We start from the raw sequence: 18,260 nt of genomic DNA on the forward strand, positions 1-18,260 counted from the left end.
CATTTGTGAACATTTAAAGTATCGATAGCATGCTTTTGGCTATAACCTTTCATTAAAACCCCTAACTATTTTTCCTGAACTTTTACCAAAATTGGCTTAATTGTTTGGATGTAACGTCACACCCAGGAACGCTTTCCTGTTTAAGCTTGTCCTCTTAGGGCAGGCTGAAGTACAAACAACATATCATTAAAAACTAATGATTTCTTAAGCACAGCTGCATCGATATATTTCCATTCAAGCATTGTGCAAAGGTGACCTGTTCCTTTAAAACTTCACCGGAACGTGAAGTCGAGGCACCCGGATTTAGACAGAAGCTTCACGGCAGTGAAAGCAGATTTGGAAGCTGCAAACGGGATCAGAGAGGAGACTCTTGTCATTTGTCGAGTAACCCGCATTTACAGCCAGTTCTCAATGGGGCGAAAAGTTACGTTAGCTACATGCAGTTTGAATCAATGGGCGTTAGACTTTGACGGGAACTTTGAAAGGATTTTGATCAGTAAGTAAAACATAATTTGTTCTCCGTGAGGAATATCCCACATACTGTACATTTTACATTGCAGAAAAAATAAGGGATACTTATTTTTTATTATTGTTCTTATGCATGGATGTTAGATCTTCATGCAGCATATTGAAAAATGTCACTGTTCCCGAGACTAATAATATTATGCACCCATACAGAGCGTAATTGTATTGTTAACTACAGAAAGTAGAAGTAGTATAACCTGAATATTCTTCCTTTACTAGATTTGGCCCATGCAAATATGTAGTTTATGGCATTCGTGAATCCTACCGCCCCGCCTCATACATCTTTCCCATATACAGGTATCGAAATAGCTCAGTCTAAAGGAGCGAAATACAGACTGGGACCCGAACTGGAGATATGGTGTGTATATGTACTGTTACCCGAAAATCTAAAAATGTCTGATTATGTATCTTGGGGTACCTTTATTACAGATTCAAACTACTCAGTAAGCGATTTCACAATAAAAGAGTCTTGGGCAAGTGCAATTAGTAGTTACGTGCAGAAATGCAGGAGTATTGTGCAATTATAGGGGGGTCAGAGTGAATATGGGAAAGTAAATTTAAAAGTTCTGGTAACCTGCGTGGATTTTTGTTGAAGTTACTACAGTATGTATGGGTTAATGTTGGTTATGTAGTGTTGTTTGTTTTTAATATAATGGTTATTTGTACTGTTTGCATGTTTTTGTAAGCCTCTCTCTTTGTGTAAATAATGGATGCTTGGAAGCAAAACAAATTTCTAAGAACTCAGACAATAAAATATTATTGTATCATATATTTGAAATAAGAAGCCAGAGCCAAATCAGATTTTTTCCCTGTCAACACACAAGAACACTTTGGGGTTTCTTGTGTTGGCTAAATAGTGCAACTGTCTGTGGGTAACTAACACAGTGGCAAAGATGGGTCAGTGTTTGTCTTGGCCTCAGTTAATTTCAATTCGGTTTTGCCATGTATGTTTACGTCACTTCTCTCCATTGTATATATTAGTCTTGAGTCGTCCAGGTTTAAGCCACATCAACCCCCAAACCTTTCAATTTCCTGAACGTCCTCCATAGCTGTCACACAAATTAATTTGTGGGCCATTGTAAAAAATCTCAAATGGAGCTGCACCGTATTTCTTCACCGTGAGACAGAAAGACCTAACTGAGTTCTTTCTCCCCGACAGTGGTTATGGCTGCTATGACCATTTCTTCGAGTCGGATACAATTCTTCACTGTTTTCAAGTGTTGACAAAGCTGCTGGAGTCGCCAGTAACGCAGGGCATCATCTGTGATGTGGGCATGTAAGTGAGATTGACTTTCACAACATCAAACAGAAGAACCTTAACAAAGTGTATTTAACTCTGCCAAGGGTGTACAGTGTACTTACGTGTTTCCCCTTTCAATCTAAGGCCTATCATGCATCGCAGCATCCGATACAACTGCAGGGTAATATTTCTCAACAAGTAAGTGAGTATGTCTCTGGTATGGTGTAGATTTATTGGAAATTAAATTGGAGATGCTGTTGTAACATTGATGGTCTTTAATATGAGCAATATCACTTTCATTGCAATCAAGATAAAATTAATATATAGAAGGTATTGTGAGCCTTTATAAATTTGAGTATAATTACAATTTTTACCATATTTTCACATATGTAATATCAGCACCTTGAAATGTCTAGGGACAGCATAATCTGTAGCTTTTTATTTAAAATGAACCCTTTCATTTTTTCGTTCCAGAAAAATATTACTGATTCGTCCCAAAATGTTACTTGCAAATGGTGGAAATTACAGGGAATTCCGCTGGTTTTCACCCTGGAAAAAAACAAGGTGAGGGAGAGAGAGACTGTTGCATGTATTCTGCTCAAGTTTTATATTACCCTAATGTTTGCGGTTGGAGGTACTCTGTAGTTAAAGAAAAAGTTCAGTCTATATAACAGCAACCTGAAAGAAAAACATTTTATCAGGAGATTAATAAATTATTGTAGTTGAAAGATGATCTGATTTGCCTCTTTGTACATGACAGACCTACTTTAACTTCTATCCTGTTTTGTTGATGTTTCAGATATTTTGTGGCACAAAGTACTGCATGTAAGGCTACAGAAGTATGTTTTAAACATTTAGGCCTTTGAACACAGCAAGCAGACTGTTAAAGCGACTTATATGGACAATGGGCACATGGTAGGGAATTGGGCATGTAGGTTTTATTATTTTTTGGCTTTCTTCAGGCATGTGGAGGAATTTGTTCTTCCTGAAATGATACAGGAAGTGACAGGACAGGTAAGAGGATCATTATCCACAGACTGTGTCTCAGATTTTTCTCTTAATACAGAGTGACAGCTTCAGTGCAAAGTAACAAATGAGAGATCAGGAATTAAATCCATACACACAGGTGAGAATAAGACACTCAGTTAAAAGCTGCAAACTACTGTACAATTGCTCCAATAGGGGAGAAAACGTTTTAAAGGTTACTGTAACTTTCATTTACATCTATCAAAGTATATTAAATGTATGTGAATGCAGTGAAAATTCTCTACAAGGTATGGAATATCTTAGGACCTTGTGCTCATTTATAAGCAAGAAATTATGGCTTGTAAAATCTATAGTGGCTGAAAAAGCCAATTTCACTGGGGGTTTTACCAACTAAAAATTAAATTTTAGGAACTTGCATTTCGCTGGAATGCGAAGGCCAGATGAATACATGGTTTCAAACAGCCCTTACTTACAAAGTCTAACAGCCACAAGAACTTGATAAAAGTCTTTAAAAATACTTAGTGTACCTGCTAATCTTAGGACTGCTGGATTGTAGAATCTTGTGAAACCTACAACAACAAATATAAACCAGGAATACTAGTACATAGCACGAATAAACGTATCTCTGCAATATCTGTAGATAGATATTGCAAAGATATGTGAAATAGTTCTACTTACAGCCCTCACTATATCTTGAATATGTTTTTTTGCTAGGAAACAGTGCCATTTGGTGATGGAATCTTGGTCACAAAAGAGACTTGTCTAGGCAGTGAAATCTGCGCTGAGCTTTGGAGCTCCAGAAGGTAAATAGTGTTTGTGGGAAAACCTTTTTTCTTATTTTTAGGTCTTTTTATCCCTTTTTTTTAGTCAAGGGTTTAAACGAAATTCTAATATACAGATATTTCAATAAGAATTGGCCCTGTTGTGAGTGTGTGTTTTTGCGCCTGTGTATGTGATGAACTGGCATCCTGTCCAGGGTGTACCCTGCCTTGTACCTATTTCTTGCCAGGACAGACTTTAGCTCCTTCATGACTCTATATTGGATAAAGCGGATAGAAGATAGATGGATGTATTTTAATAATATACAGAAAGCCTGAGGCAATTGTTATTGTCTTGGTGTTAAAGAATCTAGTCTTAGCTACATTCTTGAAGTCGGAAAGAAATCTTTGAGCTTTTCATTCAGATTGTTAATATCAATGTGATTATGGAACCATTGTATATGGTTTTATAGTCCCCACATCGACATGGGTCAGGATGGGGTGGAGATCTTTACCAATTCCTCAGGAAGTCATCATGAGCTCAGGAAAGCTTACCATCGAGTTAATCTTGTGAAATCTGCTACAGCAAAGGTAAGTGATGAATATTGCTATAGCAGCTCAGAGTGCACATTGAGTTTTACCTTTTAAAATGAGAGTTTCAGAGTACCATGGAGTTTTGGACATTTTCTAATGCAGTGGAAAACTCTTGAGTGCTTTGACAAAGGAAAATGTGACAAAAACCAAGAAAAAAAGCGAAATACTTTGAACTTAATTTAAAATACTCAAATTCCAAATATGGTTCATTCTGTATAGATCTATGTAGTTCTGGACCAGGACTGGACAAGACTTCAGCTGTTTTCAGACAGTCGGAGAGATGTAAATCTTCTTAATTTGTGTGGTGTTGGTTTATTGTGCCTCAGGAATGTGTAAAACTTCTTAACTTAGTTTTCACTCTAACACACTTCGAAATAACCAGCAACAAACAAATTGACAGTGTTTGAGACCAAATGAGCTGTGTTTATAACATGCTTACAGGGATGACACAGACAGCTTGGTGATTTTTTCAGTCTTTGTGTTCATTTCCTATCCTCTCGTTCTTGCTAAATCCATGAAGTCTCTTTGTCTTTGGCTGTACCTTCTGTTTATATCGGAGAAAACTTCAACATCAATAAAACCCTAAAACTAAATAAGCTACTGTGTGAGGAAAATCAAAACAATATTCAGTGCTATACATTTGTAAACAATCTAAAACAATTGCCAACCTTAATTCGACAGCCATAAATACAATTATGAAACAAATTATACTTAAAAAAAAATAAAACTAATATAAGTAAAAATTAGATTTGTAATGTTATGAGTTTCTTAAGGTGCCATTTAAAAGACTCTTTGAGAATAAAAGTACCCGAAAATAACAGCAAAAATCATGTGTGATTTTTAACTAAATTGTCTGTGGGTGCATGATTCATGCATTGTCCACAGCAATCACCACCCACCACTAACTACAGGCTTCCCTTCACATTTTATATGAATCTGAAACATTACTATGCAATTAAAAAAATGACTTCTAGTACAACTATATAACCATCTTACATGAATAAATGTGTATTTTTTTTAGCTTGTAGCACTCTGGGGGTGAGGCTGGAACACAAAAAATTAGTTTTCAATGACCATGTTTTTGTGTTACATTGCATCTTTCAGGAACACATCAGTCATGTAAATCAAAAACTGCTCGTATCCCATTTTGTATAGTGGTCGTTTAATTTCAGGTTGGAATGTTAGCTTTGAGCAGAAGATCTTGCATGTTGGAAGTCTGACTGTCCTTTGCTTGTCTGTAGGCTGGTGGGATCTATATTCTGGCCAATCAGAAAGGCTGCGATGGGGACCGCCTGTACTATGATGGTTGTGCAATGATCGCTATTAATGGAAACATTATAGTCCAAGGAACCCAGTTCTCCTTGGAGGATGTAGTAAGTACTTAAGATTGAAATATATTATTAATATAATTACACTTACAGAAATTACAGGTTCTTGTTGTTTAAGCAATGAAATGTATTTAGTGATTTTTTTTCCATGTCAGTTATGAATCAGTAGATGTTAACACTGAAGGCAGTGTAATGAAATGTAATGTCTTGACAAACTGACGTACAAAACACAGGAACATCTTGCTTGATTCTGGATGGCTCTTTATGATGGGTTTGAGATTGTTAACAACAAATTTTAGTTGCTTAAAAGACAGGACCAGGCTATGTAGACCCACAGTTTTCTTCAGCAAAGATGATTAGAGATATCAGACAATCAAATGATTTAGTGAATAAAACTCCAAAATGCTGGCACACTTGTTAGCATTGCCTCCTCACAGTGCTGGGTCCCTCGATTCACTTCCAGACCTGAGGTGAAATATGTGAAATATGCTCTCCCTGTGTTTGTATAGGTTTCTTCCGGGTGCTCCAGTTTCCTCCCACAGTCCAGAAACATACCGTGATGGAAAATGTGTGCGTGTTTGTGTCTGTGTGTCTGCCCTGTGATGGACTAGAGTCCTATCCAGGGTGTATCTCGCCATGTGCCCATTGCTTGCTGGGATAGGCTTCGACAGCACCGTGACCCTTAACTGGCAGAATCTTTAAGAAAATGGACGCAGTCCAAATTCAACTATGTTATCTGGAGGTGTTGGATGACCAGGAAGAACTGAAGGAAGGGGATGCTATTCCACAACCTCACTCCCAATGTTCAGTCACTGACACGGCACAGCAGGAGTGTTGTTGTTTATTTTCCGCTGCAATTTTTCAGTTGCAAAATTGCATGATTCTGTACTTCAGAATAGACACTTCTGGGGTCATTATAAATCACGTGTAACAGTATACTTGGCAAATTATGGCATTAAAAGAAACATTAAAACTAAAAAAAAGTTCTGTGAGGCATCCTAATATCTTAAAGTCACTGTCAATTCGTTTCCAGAACTGAAGCACATGTAAAGGTTAATAGGTTAAATAATCTAATTTGGAGTTCTAAACCATACAAGTACTTACTTACCTTAACATAGACCTGTTTTGTCAGTAAATGAAAAATTGACTAATAAAGACTTTTAAATAAAAAAATAAAATGATGAAAACTAATCAGTTCTTTTATTTTCTACCCTGTAGGAAGTTGTAAGTGCCACTCTGGACCTGGAAGACGTCAGAAACTATCGAGGGGAAGCTTGCCAGTCCTTCTTGGTATTATCTTCCTGTTTTGGGATGATACTTTATTTGATGGTGGCTTTATTGTAGCCTGTGTAACATCTTCACAAAATTGTAATTATTTATGACTGTTGTTCCAAATGACATAACAGACGTATTCATAACATTTGTCAAGGTGCATGTTATTATATATTTTAGGGTTAGTATTAGGATTAGTTAACATGACAGATTATAATGTTTGATAAGCATTGTTTATTTTACATGTTAGAATACTTATGTGCTTCTTATTGCTCTTGAAAGAATGGTCATGAAGGACTTTGAATGTTATTATAAAGTCATAGGCAATCTCTGGGGATTTTAGGAATGTATTATGCAGTGGGGCATAAGGCTGTGTTCATAAAGAGGCTTTCTGTTTTTTCTGAATGTTTTTACTTGGGACATAGTGATGTCTGAATGTCACTTCATATGCACAGCATTTTATGCTTCATGCATTGTCTTTCAAAACATCACAACGCATTAAACAAATTCTTTAAATACATGGAACGTGGTTCTATTAAGCTATACAGATAGTTGATATAAAAGGTTTGTATTAGAATCTGATGCTCAAAAGTTAAACTACTGTATATGACATGCATGTAGACTACAGGTATTTTTCTTTTTTTAGGATAATGATTCCAAACCATATTATAGAGTAAAGGTGGATTTTGCGTTGTCTGACAGTAGTGATATGTATCTCCCATCATATGAGTCAATTCAGTGGCAGTTCCATACTCCAGAAGAAGAGATCAGGTAAGTAGTGCCATAAAAAAGCAACACAAGGCCACATTTAGCTTTTATGTCTTCTCGTCAGTACTGAATCAGTACAGATAGGACAAAATTGTGTATCTGTGTTGCATATCTCACTTGTTCACAGAATTATTCATGGTTGAGCCTCGCTGATTTGGCACCCTGTGAAGTAATTAATTTAAGGAAGGTCTTTCTGCAGCTGTTTGTGCCGGATGTGCATGTAACAGTGGAAAAGGGGAACTTAAAATGACAGACCAACACTCATAACACACATGACTATATATATTACTTTTTTTCAAGAAGCTGCAGAAGCTATCAACTGGTCTTCTAAAGATACAGTAAAGGTGTCTTTGCAGGTTTATGCTGTCATAGCAATTGTTTCACACCTTCCTTATATTAATTGAAGGTTTTGAAATGTGAATAAACAATCTGTTTTGTTTGTTTTTATCTGTCATTACGATGGCTACCAAGTCTAGGACCAGCTTGCTGGTTATGGGACTATCTGAGACGAAGCGGCCAGGTAAGACTGATGCCCTTGTAGATTTCTTGTGCTAGAAACCCTCATAGCCAGTGTGGGTATTATTTACAGGGCCACATCGAGTCCTTCAGAAAAGATTATTTCATAATCTAGAGTTTAGACCTGTCTGTTTTCCTAGCTAAATTCCACTCTGGGTTTGTACAGTCTGGCCTCCATAAAGTTCCCCCTTAATTCAGTTGGTGAATTCCTACTCTCTGTGTAATCTTGTATAGTAGAGCTCAGATGTATAAGATAAAATTACTTTATTAGCCATATGCAATTTCTTGCATTAGGAATTTGTCTTTTTTGCATACCCCAACTTGCTCTCCATGAGACACACAGGCACACAGACAGAGAGAAGCTTGGGTCAGAGCGCAGGGTCAACCACTTACTGTATATGGCACCCTGCAGCAGTTGGTGTTAAGGGCGTTGCTCAGGGGCCCAACGGAGTATGATTCGTCTGCCAGCTGTGGGATATGAACCGGCAACCTTCCAGCCACAGGCGCAGATCCTGAGCCACAGAGCCACCACTCCGCCTAATGTCAGGCATCAGACATGTGGATGCTGCACACTAGTGGTGGATGAACTGTGTCTCCACATGCATAAAACATTTGGGATCATATGGGATAAAAAGCGCCATACAAAAGCTTGTTAATTTTAGATAATGAACTGTAGGTCAAGTATTGTTTTCCTTTGGTGGAAGGCCACTGGGGGTTTGATATGGGCCAAAGATGAAATTCTTTCAGATCCAGTACCCAGGAGATTGCTTTGGTTTGGAGAACCAAAGAGAGCCTGGTGTCCTTTAAGCTTTAAAGTTCAACCCCACTTCATGCATTTTATAATGAGCGGTTGTACGCTGGTTTATACTAATAAACCCCCTCTGAATGTTTCTTTTCCAGGCTGGGTTCCTCTTACCTCTCAGTGGAGGAATTGACAGCTCAGCCACTGCTTGTATCGTGTATTCCATGTGCCACCAAGTCTGCCTGGCTGTCAAAAATGGAAGTTAGTATCCAGGAGTACCTTATATTGAAAACTGGAAAAAAATGTGTCATTGGAAATGCAGACCTGTGGGCTTCATGTCCTGGCTGCGGACAGAAAGACTGTGCTGTCTCATGTTCAGTATTGTACTGCAACAAGAATCTTCATTTTAAATCCTCCTCAGCTCCTGAAACCTCTAGAAATAGCACAGTTCTTTCGGGCTGCTTGTTAGCTTGAGATTAAACATTTAAGTCTGCGTGAGCTGTAAGGGGAAATCCTACAGATTAGAGTACAATAGCATGTTATGCACTTAAAATGCTTATGCCTGTGTTTTTTTTAAGATATATCTAACAGCAATAGCCATAAAACATAGCCGTACAAAATGGCATTATAACCTAAAACCCCACAGCCTGTCCTGCAGAGGGAGAAGGAATCTAAACACTTCATCAGGAGAACGGGATTAACGTAGACCTTATTGTCAATACATTTAGAGGTTAAATTTACTTTAATCTTAATAAAGTGGTCATGCTTCAGTCTGTAATATTTTAGGAACAAAAAGATTAAAACTTATCAAACAGCTTGTCATAGTAGTTAACTTCCTTTCTGTCAGCCCTGCATAAATAGCCCATACCCCCAAATACAAATCTTTTAGAAAGTCAGTCTGGTTTTAGAAACAACTGGAGAGGAATCACTTCATGAATAACAGGACCATTTTAAATGTCTTGTAAGAAAACAACACGATACATGCTGCAGGTCAGGTGTTGTTACTTTATTACTGTGTGTTTTTATTACTAAACAATATAGATGTAATAATGAAACCATTTGAAACTGACCAGAAGCAACCCTGCTCATGCAGTGACCAAGTTAATTTTGTCTTTTCTATCCAAGGTTTATGTCTGTTTTTTATTGTGTTACATAAGAGATCATGGTTCTGGGTTTCCCTATGGGCAAAGTGCAAACAGATTTGCAGATTTAATTCTTAATAAATTCTACTGGGGCAGGCAGCTTGCACACCATGACAATAAGGGCCATTATCTTTTTTTCTTCTTCAAGGAGTACCACAATGTTAAGGTGAAGCAAATAATTTCCATTCTTAGATGCTAATTTTCCATGCCTCCCTTTGGTCCAGATTCCCAGGTGCTTGAGGATGTCCAGAGGATAGTGAATGACCTCTCATATATACCCCAGGACCCCAAGGAACTGTGCGGCCGGATTTTCACTACCTGCTACATGGCAAGTGAGAACTCCTCTCAGGACACCTACAACAGGGCCAAGGAGCTGGCTGCACAAATAGGCAGGTAGGATTGCTGATCTAAGCCTGAAATTCTGTTTCTCTTCTATGATAGTGCTATTGTTAAAACTTTGGGGAAGAAATAAATCCTTTCCATTTTTGCAGATGATGTCCAGCAGCTCCTGATCTAGGCCTGAAAGAATGTTATTTTTTACACCTTTTATACACAGAACTTGGCCTATGTGAACGTGACCATGCAAAGGTTTGTGCCATGCTGAAAATAGAAAAGAAACAGAATCATTCGGCTGTGGAGCCTTCTTGGGGTACAACCTTTTTCGAGTGAGCCTTCTTCACACCCGAAGAAGGCTCCACACCTGAAACGTTGTGTATCTTCATTTCTGTTTTCATCATGGAATAAACCTTTACTGGTTCCTTTGCGGCCTACGGATGCTGACACAGCTCCCTACTTTAATGTGACCATGTTGTCTGTCTGTATTTGTGAAGGGCAAAACACTTCCTACTTCTAAAAGTTCTTTCTCCACTTTAGGTCTTCAGCAAGAGGAAGATGGATAGTGCGATGGCTAAATCTTTGATCATTTATTTTTTCCAGCTACCACATAAACCTAAACATTGACACAGCAGTGAAGGCCTTGATGGGAATCTTTTCCATGGTAACAGGAAAGTGGCCACAGTTCCGTGCAAATGGAGGAAGTACAAGGGAAAACCTGGCTCTTCAGAATGTGCAGGTAAAATCATGCAGTTTTGGTGCTTATTTACTGCAAAATAAACTTTCTGTACAGGGATATCTTTTTCCAAATCAATTACAAATGAATACATTGTAATTATTTTCCATCTGCACTGCTCAGTAAAATCTTAGAATTGCTTTGTTAAAGAATTATCTCTAGAGAAACTATGAACTCATTGACTGCATGTTATGATGCCAGTGCAGTGTAAAGAAGATGTAAACAAAGAAGAATAAGAGAACAGGTCATGTCAGGTTTCCTATTGTAATGTGAAAAACAATTGTATCTGATTATATCAAGATACTACTAAGTTGTCACTCCTTTTTTTTATATAAGCTACCAGCTACCTCTATAGAAACTATCTGAAATTAGGGCCCACACAGTTACATTGGGAAGACATTTTAAAATGAAGATAAAAGTTTTATAAAATTCTACAAATGAATACCTTGCATAAACACTGCTGAAAGTGTATTTTCTCCTTGGCTGATACAAGTGTTTAAAATCCTCAAAAAGATATTGACAAGGTCAACCCAGGGAACTGCTTAAGAATGACCAGGGAAATGTAAACCAGAGGATCCAAGTGAAAATGATGTGGAAATGTGTTTAAAATCTAGAATTGCACAGGGTTGTAGGAGTGTTGTTGAAGCTGACACCCTGACTTCTTTGAAGAAAAATGGCTGGATGAGAGATCCTTGGATTCATTAGCTGCTAATTGTCAAATGCAATATACTGTATGGGCAGAACATACTCGTTAGTAACCTTTCTTATGTTCTTGTGGTTCATTATAATTATTTTCAGGCCCGGGTAAGGATGGTCTTGGCATACCTTTTTGCTCAGCTAAGTCTGTGGTCACAGGGCAAGCCAGGTGGGCTCTTGGTGTTGGGGTCAGCCAATGTGGATGAGTGGTGAGTGTGAGAGGACAGCGTGAACATTTTATGTGATCTTACAGACAGAGCAGCAAATACAAAACAAGAAATGTCCAGAACAGCTCACACCAATGTGGAATGGGTGAAAGGGAGGGTCGAAGTACAGTACATGCTTTCTCAAGACAGGCAAATAACATCTGACCGTGCTATCACAGTTTCAGGTTTCTGTAATCAAGTCAGACGTCCTTCTGTAAGAACAACAGAAAATAAACACAGCCAAACGAGAATTAAGGTTATCTCAGTTCCCACCTAGCCTCATAAAATACAAAACAGTTTTTGCTTGCAGTTAGACCCGTGAAGATGCTGAACTTGTTTTAAGTATGATAATGAAAGATATTTGAGGGCTGGGATAAATTGGAAATAAAGTATACTAGACAATGTCAGGATTAGGTAAAATATTAGTAATGGAGTAAAGCATTGTATAAAAACTAAGATGGAGCTAACATGTTCCTGCATGAGATCTATGTACTTGTTTCCCTAATTAAAAATTGCATGCTTAAGAAACATTGAATCACTGTATTCTGGACTGTAACCTACCCTCTCCTTTCTGTTATCTTGCTGTTTATAGCCTGACAGGATATTTGACCAAGTATGACTGCTCTAGTGCCGACATTAACCCTATTGGTGGCATCAGCAAGGCAGATCTGAAAAGCTTTATTCAGTACTGTACTGAGAAATTCCAGCTCACTGCACTGCGCAGGTGAGTCTTGCAACAGCTTTTTTAAAGCTGTAATAAAGTAGAAACAGGTATTTCTTTACATTTGTGAATAATTTTACTCCAGGTTTTTTTTTTAATTATATCCACCAGATATTGAATTTAAAAAATAGATTTTATACTGATTAATACTGTAAAATATTGTGAAACAACAACAAACAGCTTGCTTTTCCAGTCCATTCACTCAATCCCTTTTCACTGTTTATTTACAGTAGCAGGAGCATACAGTATTTCAGTAACAGGAAACAAGCATACTGTTTTCAAGATCATCATTATTGTGAATGTTCACTCTCATAACAGAACAGACAAAAAATGCTATTAGTTTTTAGAGATTAAAAGGGAAAAACCAAGGTGTTTCAGCAAAAAAATAGCTTTGGTTGTTTCTTGTTCGTTTTGCCTTAACTTTTTTTGGTTTGTTCAGTTGTAAGAGCAGGCATCTATCATGTTGACAATAGTCAAAATGTTGTGAAGTCTGCTCACTATTATTTTACATTTGTGAAGGGAAATTTAAAGTGTTATTTAAATATTAAAAAATATAAGGTATGAAAACTTATAGGAAAACGTCTTGGTTACAGTGAGTATCGAGCAGGCACTAGTGAGTTTTTCTTAAGTACTATGAAAGTAATATGAAAGCCTGATTGTTTCTCAGCCCCTTCATTCCTCTCTGTACTTGTTTGTTTTTTATAGTATCATATCAGCTCCTTCCACAGCAGAACTGGAGCCTTTGTCAGATGGTCAGATTTTGCAAACTGATGAGGTAACCCCAAAAACAGGTTCTGCTGGCTAGGTTAATTAGCATTAATTAACAATCGAAACACTAATCATTGAAATAAATCACTCATGTATTTTAAACAAATAATTTTCAATCTTAGATGCTGCTTTGCCATGCTTCCCTTTTGTCCAGCATGTATTCTATCATGCTGAACATTTTTATGTTAACAAATAACATTTATTGTTGGATTCGGTTTTGGAAAATTCATTTTAAGAAACACATTTTTCATACAGTTCCTGAAATGTGTCATTAAATCTATATGTATTTGTATGTAAATATATATAGGAAGATACAGATACTCAAATACTTTCTTAACAGATAGGACTTAACATTAAGATAATTACAATATCAGAAGGAGATCAATACTTTTAAGATTGATTGGGAAACATTTACTGGTTGTGAGAAATTATTTTTTTCCTCCCAAAGTCTGACATGGGGATGACCTATTCTGAGCTGTCAGTATTTGGAAGTCTGAGAAAGATTGCGAAGTGTGGACCATACAGCATGTTCTGTAAACTTATTCACACATGGAGAGAGATCTGCTCGCCTGCACAGGTCTGTCATTTCCATTCTAATGTGTTTTCACAACTAAAACAGTTTCCGTCTGGTTGGGACTGGTTTTTCCTTTAGAAGTCTCAGAACAAAGACACAGTTTGCATTTCTGTTTAATATATTTATCACTAATCTTATTTTTAAAGAAGTGTATTATTAGAAGATGCGTAAAGAGGGTTATTTTAGTTAACCACCACCCCCCTTTTGATCAGAGAAAAGTCTTTTTGAATGAGTATTAAACTCAGCTTTTACTAAATCTTTTAATTTGTTTGGCACGTTTCAAAACATGGAGGACTGCAAAAAGATTACCTTATGAAGAATCAAACAAGAAAGAACAGACCAATGTCATGATTGTTCTGATTTGATCACTATTTCGTGAAAATGTAGCAACACATGAACATACTTGTATAAAATATTAGATGTAGAATACATTAAAACTCAAATTAGAACTAATTTGTTAAAAGTATCGTCTGTCCAATTATTTTCATGATCCGTACTATGATAATATTTCTTCAAATTGTTGAATCACTGATCTTGACAATTTAGTTTCAGTCTATGAAACCGAAAACTAAAGGTAGAATGTAGTAACTGTAAGAATGTAGGAACACAATTTGATCTGTGGGTTTTCAGTACAATCTTATCAAATCTTGTCTACCAATTGAAATGCCAAGATAATGAATCTTACTTCATTGCAATTTTTATAATTTAAGAAACATTTGTAAACTATTCTGAATGCTTAAGCAAAAACTGAAAATGCCATTTTTTGTGAAACCCAGCATGAAATCTTTACTTTTTTGGTATATGGGCATTTAATTAATTAATAAGTAAATAGATCAGATTAATTTATTTGGAACAGGGAATAAAAAGATGTTCGTTTTTTTGGATGGTTTGTGCTATTTACATTCCAACAGATTTAAATAAGAATTTTAATATTTTGAAGTTACTGATTTTTATTTATTTTCAGATTAGGTCATAAGTATTTGTTAATCTTGTGTGTGGGTTGGTTTCAGAATGAATGTACTCGATGAATCGGTTGGTCTCTGATCAATAGTAATTGTTGTGTTAAGTAAAGGTCTCTGACTTGGGTACTGTAATGACCTGACATTGCATCTGCATTGAAATATTGGCAATTGTACCTCTTTTCATAGACTCAAATATTAACTGCTATCCAGAAGGAGTTACCATTCCTTGTCCTCGTAATATGCACACTTCTCTGCTCCGGTTAGCCTTCCTAGTTACCTGTTTATTGTGTGCAAACATCCGAATGACATTCTGGAAACATGAAATGCAAGTGGTAATCTTCTGTTAAATTGTTCATTGCACTGAATCTTAAGTGCCTCAAGTACATTTTCCTAATTTTAGGTGGCTGCAAAGGTGAAACACTTCTTTAGGATGCATTCAGTAAACAGGCACAAAATGACCACTGTGACTCCGGCCTACCATGCTGAAAACTACAGTCCCGATGATAATCGTTTTGATCTGAGACCCTTCTTGTACAACGCAGACTGGCCTTGGCAATTCCGGTGTATAGATGACCAGGTAAGTACTTCACAACACCTCCTGCTGAAGAACTGAGTCACACTGGGCAAGTAGTGCTCTGGTAAGGCAAAATACCTAAAACATAATCATTAATTTATATTAATAAATAACAATCCTTATTTTATATAGTGCCTTTTAAAAACACCCAAAATCACCTAAAAGCACTTGAGTCCCTAATGGTGTGAAATCAGTTTCTGTGTATCATGAACTAATCATGCTAACTTTTTTGAAATAAATGCAGTGTGGCATTTTTTCCCACAGGTATCTAAAATCGAAACTGAAGATGACACCCATTTTCATGATGCCTTGAGCAGAGTTTCCTGAGTGAAGCTGCAGTTCACTCTTGGTTAAGAAGAGTTTTGATTGCCTTCCTTCACAATAAAGCTATATCTCAGGTACAATACTGCCCTTGTGAGATTAGTCTTTGTCCTGTTATGGAGGCAAAGGCGAGAAAAGTGTCTACATGCTGTGGAACAGTTCTTATCTCATGCAAATAACCAGCTTAACTGATTACTTCACATATTAATCACTTACCTTACCAATGAATCCATTTTTACTTGTAGTTTTCATGCAGAGTAGGGCCAAAACATGCATAGTTTACAAGACAAAACTAACAAAAATAATGTTAGATATCTGTTACATACATTTTAAAGAGAGTTGTTTCAGTTCATTTTGTTGCATTTTATAATGTTATTTTGTGCTGTTACCTTTCTTCTGATAGCCTTGTCACATTTCTGCGATTTAGATTTTTTTGTTGTAAATGTAATACAATCAGGCAGTGGTAAACTGTATTGTGCACATTGAATGATCAAACAAATAATGATGAAAGGTTTAAGTACTTTAAAAAATCTGTATCAGGTATCGTCACGCAGAATCAATCCGTGTCAGTGTGAGAGATTTATCATTTTGTGATGAAAGGAATGGATGTGTTCAAAATGAGTAATGGTATCTTTGTTTACCAATTAGCACAAATTGATAGGCATTTTAGTTGCAATCCAAATGTAATCTACAGTGCACTGATTAGAGAGAAGCACACTGGAATTTGTTTTTAACATGTCATAATAAGAAACTGTATTCTAGACAAAACTTTTCAGTGATGGGCTCTAAAGAAAAAATAATGAAACTTATTTCTTGAAAAGGTTGGTGCACAATTCAAAGAATTATAACTTGCTTTCGTATGCATTGTCCTTGTTCATTGAATGTATTTGTTAAAGACAATTCTGTAAATTTCAAGTACTTTCTGAAGTTATTTAATTTGTGGATTACTAGATGCAATGCTCCAAGAGATTTATTGCCTATTAGAATGTGCTGCAGTTGAATTACACTTGTCTGAAAAGCAAAACCCACTGACCCATAATCTTGTTTATTATGTCATTCAAGGACCTTGAATGCAATGCCTAGGACTCTCTTGCATTTGTTTTACAAATGTATAAACTTGTTTTGCCTCCGGAGTGAAACCTCTAACATTATTGTAGTGCATGCTGTAAGTACAATGAACAATCGGAGCTCCAACATGAATGGCAAACTACCTTTTTGCTGACATGCAGGGATTATACATTTTTGTAGAGCTGTATACGGACAGTGTCTATATTTTCTGGTAAATGCTCTATTTAACTAATTACAAGCAACCTTAATCAAAGATGGGGAGAGGGGGGATAAGTACCAAAGGAACAGGAAAAGGTTCATTCCAAAGTAGAGTGAAATACAGTGGCTTTCTAATGTGGATTCTTAAACTTTTTTCAGCATAGAATGAACCTCTGCTTTTTCCTTGCATTGAGTACTTGAACTTAGGAGAAACCTTAAAATATTATTTTATTCATTGTTCCCATTGTAACAGTAAAGCAATCTGTTAATGTTAATAAAACTCAGTTTAAAAGTCAGGGCATTTCAATTCTAAACATCGAGGAACAGTATACTCCCACAAACGAACAGAATGTAGGAATTAACTAGAAAATTAACGCAAGGTCATTGTCACGCCTGGGTTTTCAGAAGGAAAATCCCATTGAAGCAGTTGTTCCAATTCCTCGCTAGTCAGTCATTACACATTTGCAGATCCTTTGGAAAAGATATGTAAAAATGGCAAATACTTGACAAGGACTTTAAATAAAGCTTTACGTGCTGCACACACAAAAAAAAACAGGTATGTATAGCTGTAAAAATCTTTTGGAAGAAATTCATTTTCTTTCAGTCTTTTGTTAAAAGTGAACCCATTTATCTAAAAATGGTTTAAATGTACAAAAAAACATTTTTTGAAAAATTGCCCCTTCCCTGGATAAGGAAATGTGTGATGTTTCCTTAATTCTATCAAACATCTAATGAAATCTAGCATGTTAGCCGACTCCGGGTTGATTTAATTCAATCCAAATCCTGTTATCCTTGTATATGCTGTATACTCGTTGTTCTGTAATATTCTATATCTGGATGGTAGAAGGTTGGTTTCTTCTCATTATACTTTCATATTTATTGTACCCTGAGGGGCTGCAGAATCAAGCGACTTCAGCCAATATTCTGCTGTTATTTTACCGGCGTCTGGGTCTGCAAGGTTACCCAGTTCATTAACAGATGTAGGTGTGAAATTAGCTGTCAAAGGTTTGTACACTCACGGTGGTGTGAAATAGCTCCGGAAGTGGATTTAGCTCTGAAAGGTTAACCACGCTTACTTGCACAGCTTGTGAAATAGCTACATTAATTGAAAAGTCTCAAGCTCAAGTGAGTGGGTCAGGCCAAATACGTTCCCCACTCTTCCGGCTGCAGGCAAGCGGCACTTTAAATACACGATCGTTTTGTAAAATTGAATTATAATAAAGCATTCAAG

The 18,260-nt window shown here is 36.7% G+C and overlaps 1 protein-coding gene across 1 annotated transcript; it reads left to right on the forward strand.

The window, feature by feature from the left end:
- The first annotated feature begins 229 nt into the window (after positions 1 to 229).
- Positions 230 to 16,787, forward strand: LOC102689153 (glutamine-dependent NAD(+) synthetase). Its single transcript, XM_006642650.3, has 21 exons — positions 230 to 496; positions 823 to 883; positions 1,685 to 1,801; positions 1,910 to 1,963; positions 2,240 to 2,329; positions 2,728 to 2,779; positions 3,467 to 3,555; positions 3,984 to 4,101; positions 5,346 to 5,477; positions 6,651 to 6,722; positions 7,351 to 7,475; positions 7,944 to 7,992; positions 8,889 to 8,991; positions 10,097 to 10,265; positions 10,809 to 10,944; positions 11,740 to 11,846; positions 12,436 to 12,567; positions 13,270 to 13,339; positions 13,781 to 13,909; positions 15,269 to 15,445; positions 15,707 to 16,787. The coding sequence occupies exons 1-21, from the start codon at positions 412 to 414 to the stop codon at positions 15,767 to 15,769; spliced, it is 2,130 nt and encodes a 709-aa protein (XP_006642713.2). The 5' UTR covers positions 230 to 411; the 3' UTR covers positions 15,770 to 16,787.
- Positions 16,788 to 18,260: the final 1,473 nt, after the last annotated feature.

Source organism: Lepisosteus oculatus, chromosome 21 (genome assembly GCF_040954835.1).
Source record: "Lepisosteus oculatus isolate fLepOcu1 chromosome 21, fLepOcu1.hap2, whole genome shotgun sequence".
Taxonomy (NCBI): Eukaryota; Metazoa; Chordata; class Actinopteri; order Semionotiformes; family Lepisosteidae; genus Lepisosteus; species Lepisosteus oculatus.

What these genes read in the sequence shown, in the direction of transcription:
- LOC102689153 (XM_006642650.3), top strand. Translation starts at nt 412, where the DNA reads ATGGGGCGAAAAGTTACGTTAGCTACATGCAGTTTGAATCAATGGGCG. An exon ending in AGTTCTCCTTGGAGGATGTA is followed by an intron (nt 5,478 to 6,650) that starts GTAAGTACTTAA and finishes TCTACCCTGTAG; the next exon opens with GAAGTTGTAAGTGCCACTCT. An exon ending in TGGCTCTTCAGAATGTGCAG is followed by an intron (nt 10,945 to 11,739) that starts GTAAAATCATGC and finishes AATTATTTTCAG; the next exon opens with GCCCGGGTAAGGATGGTCTT.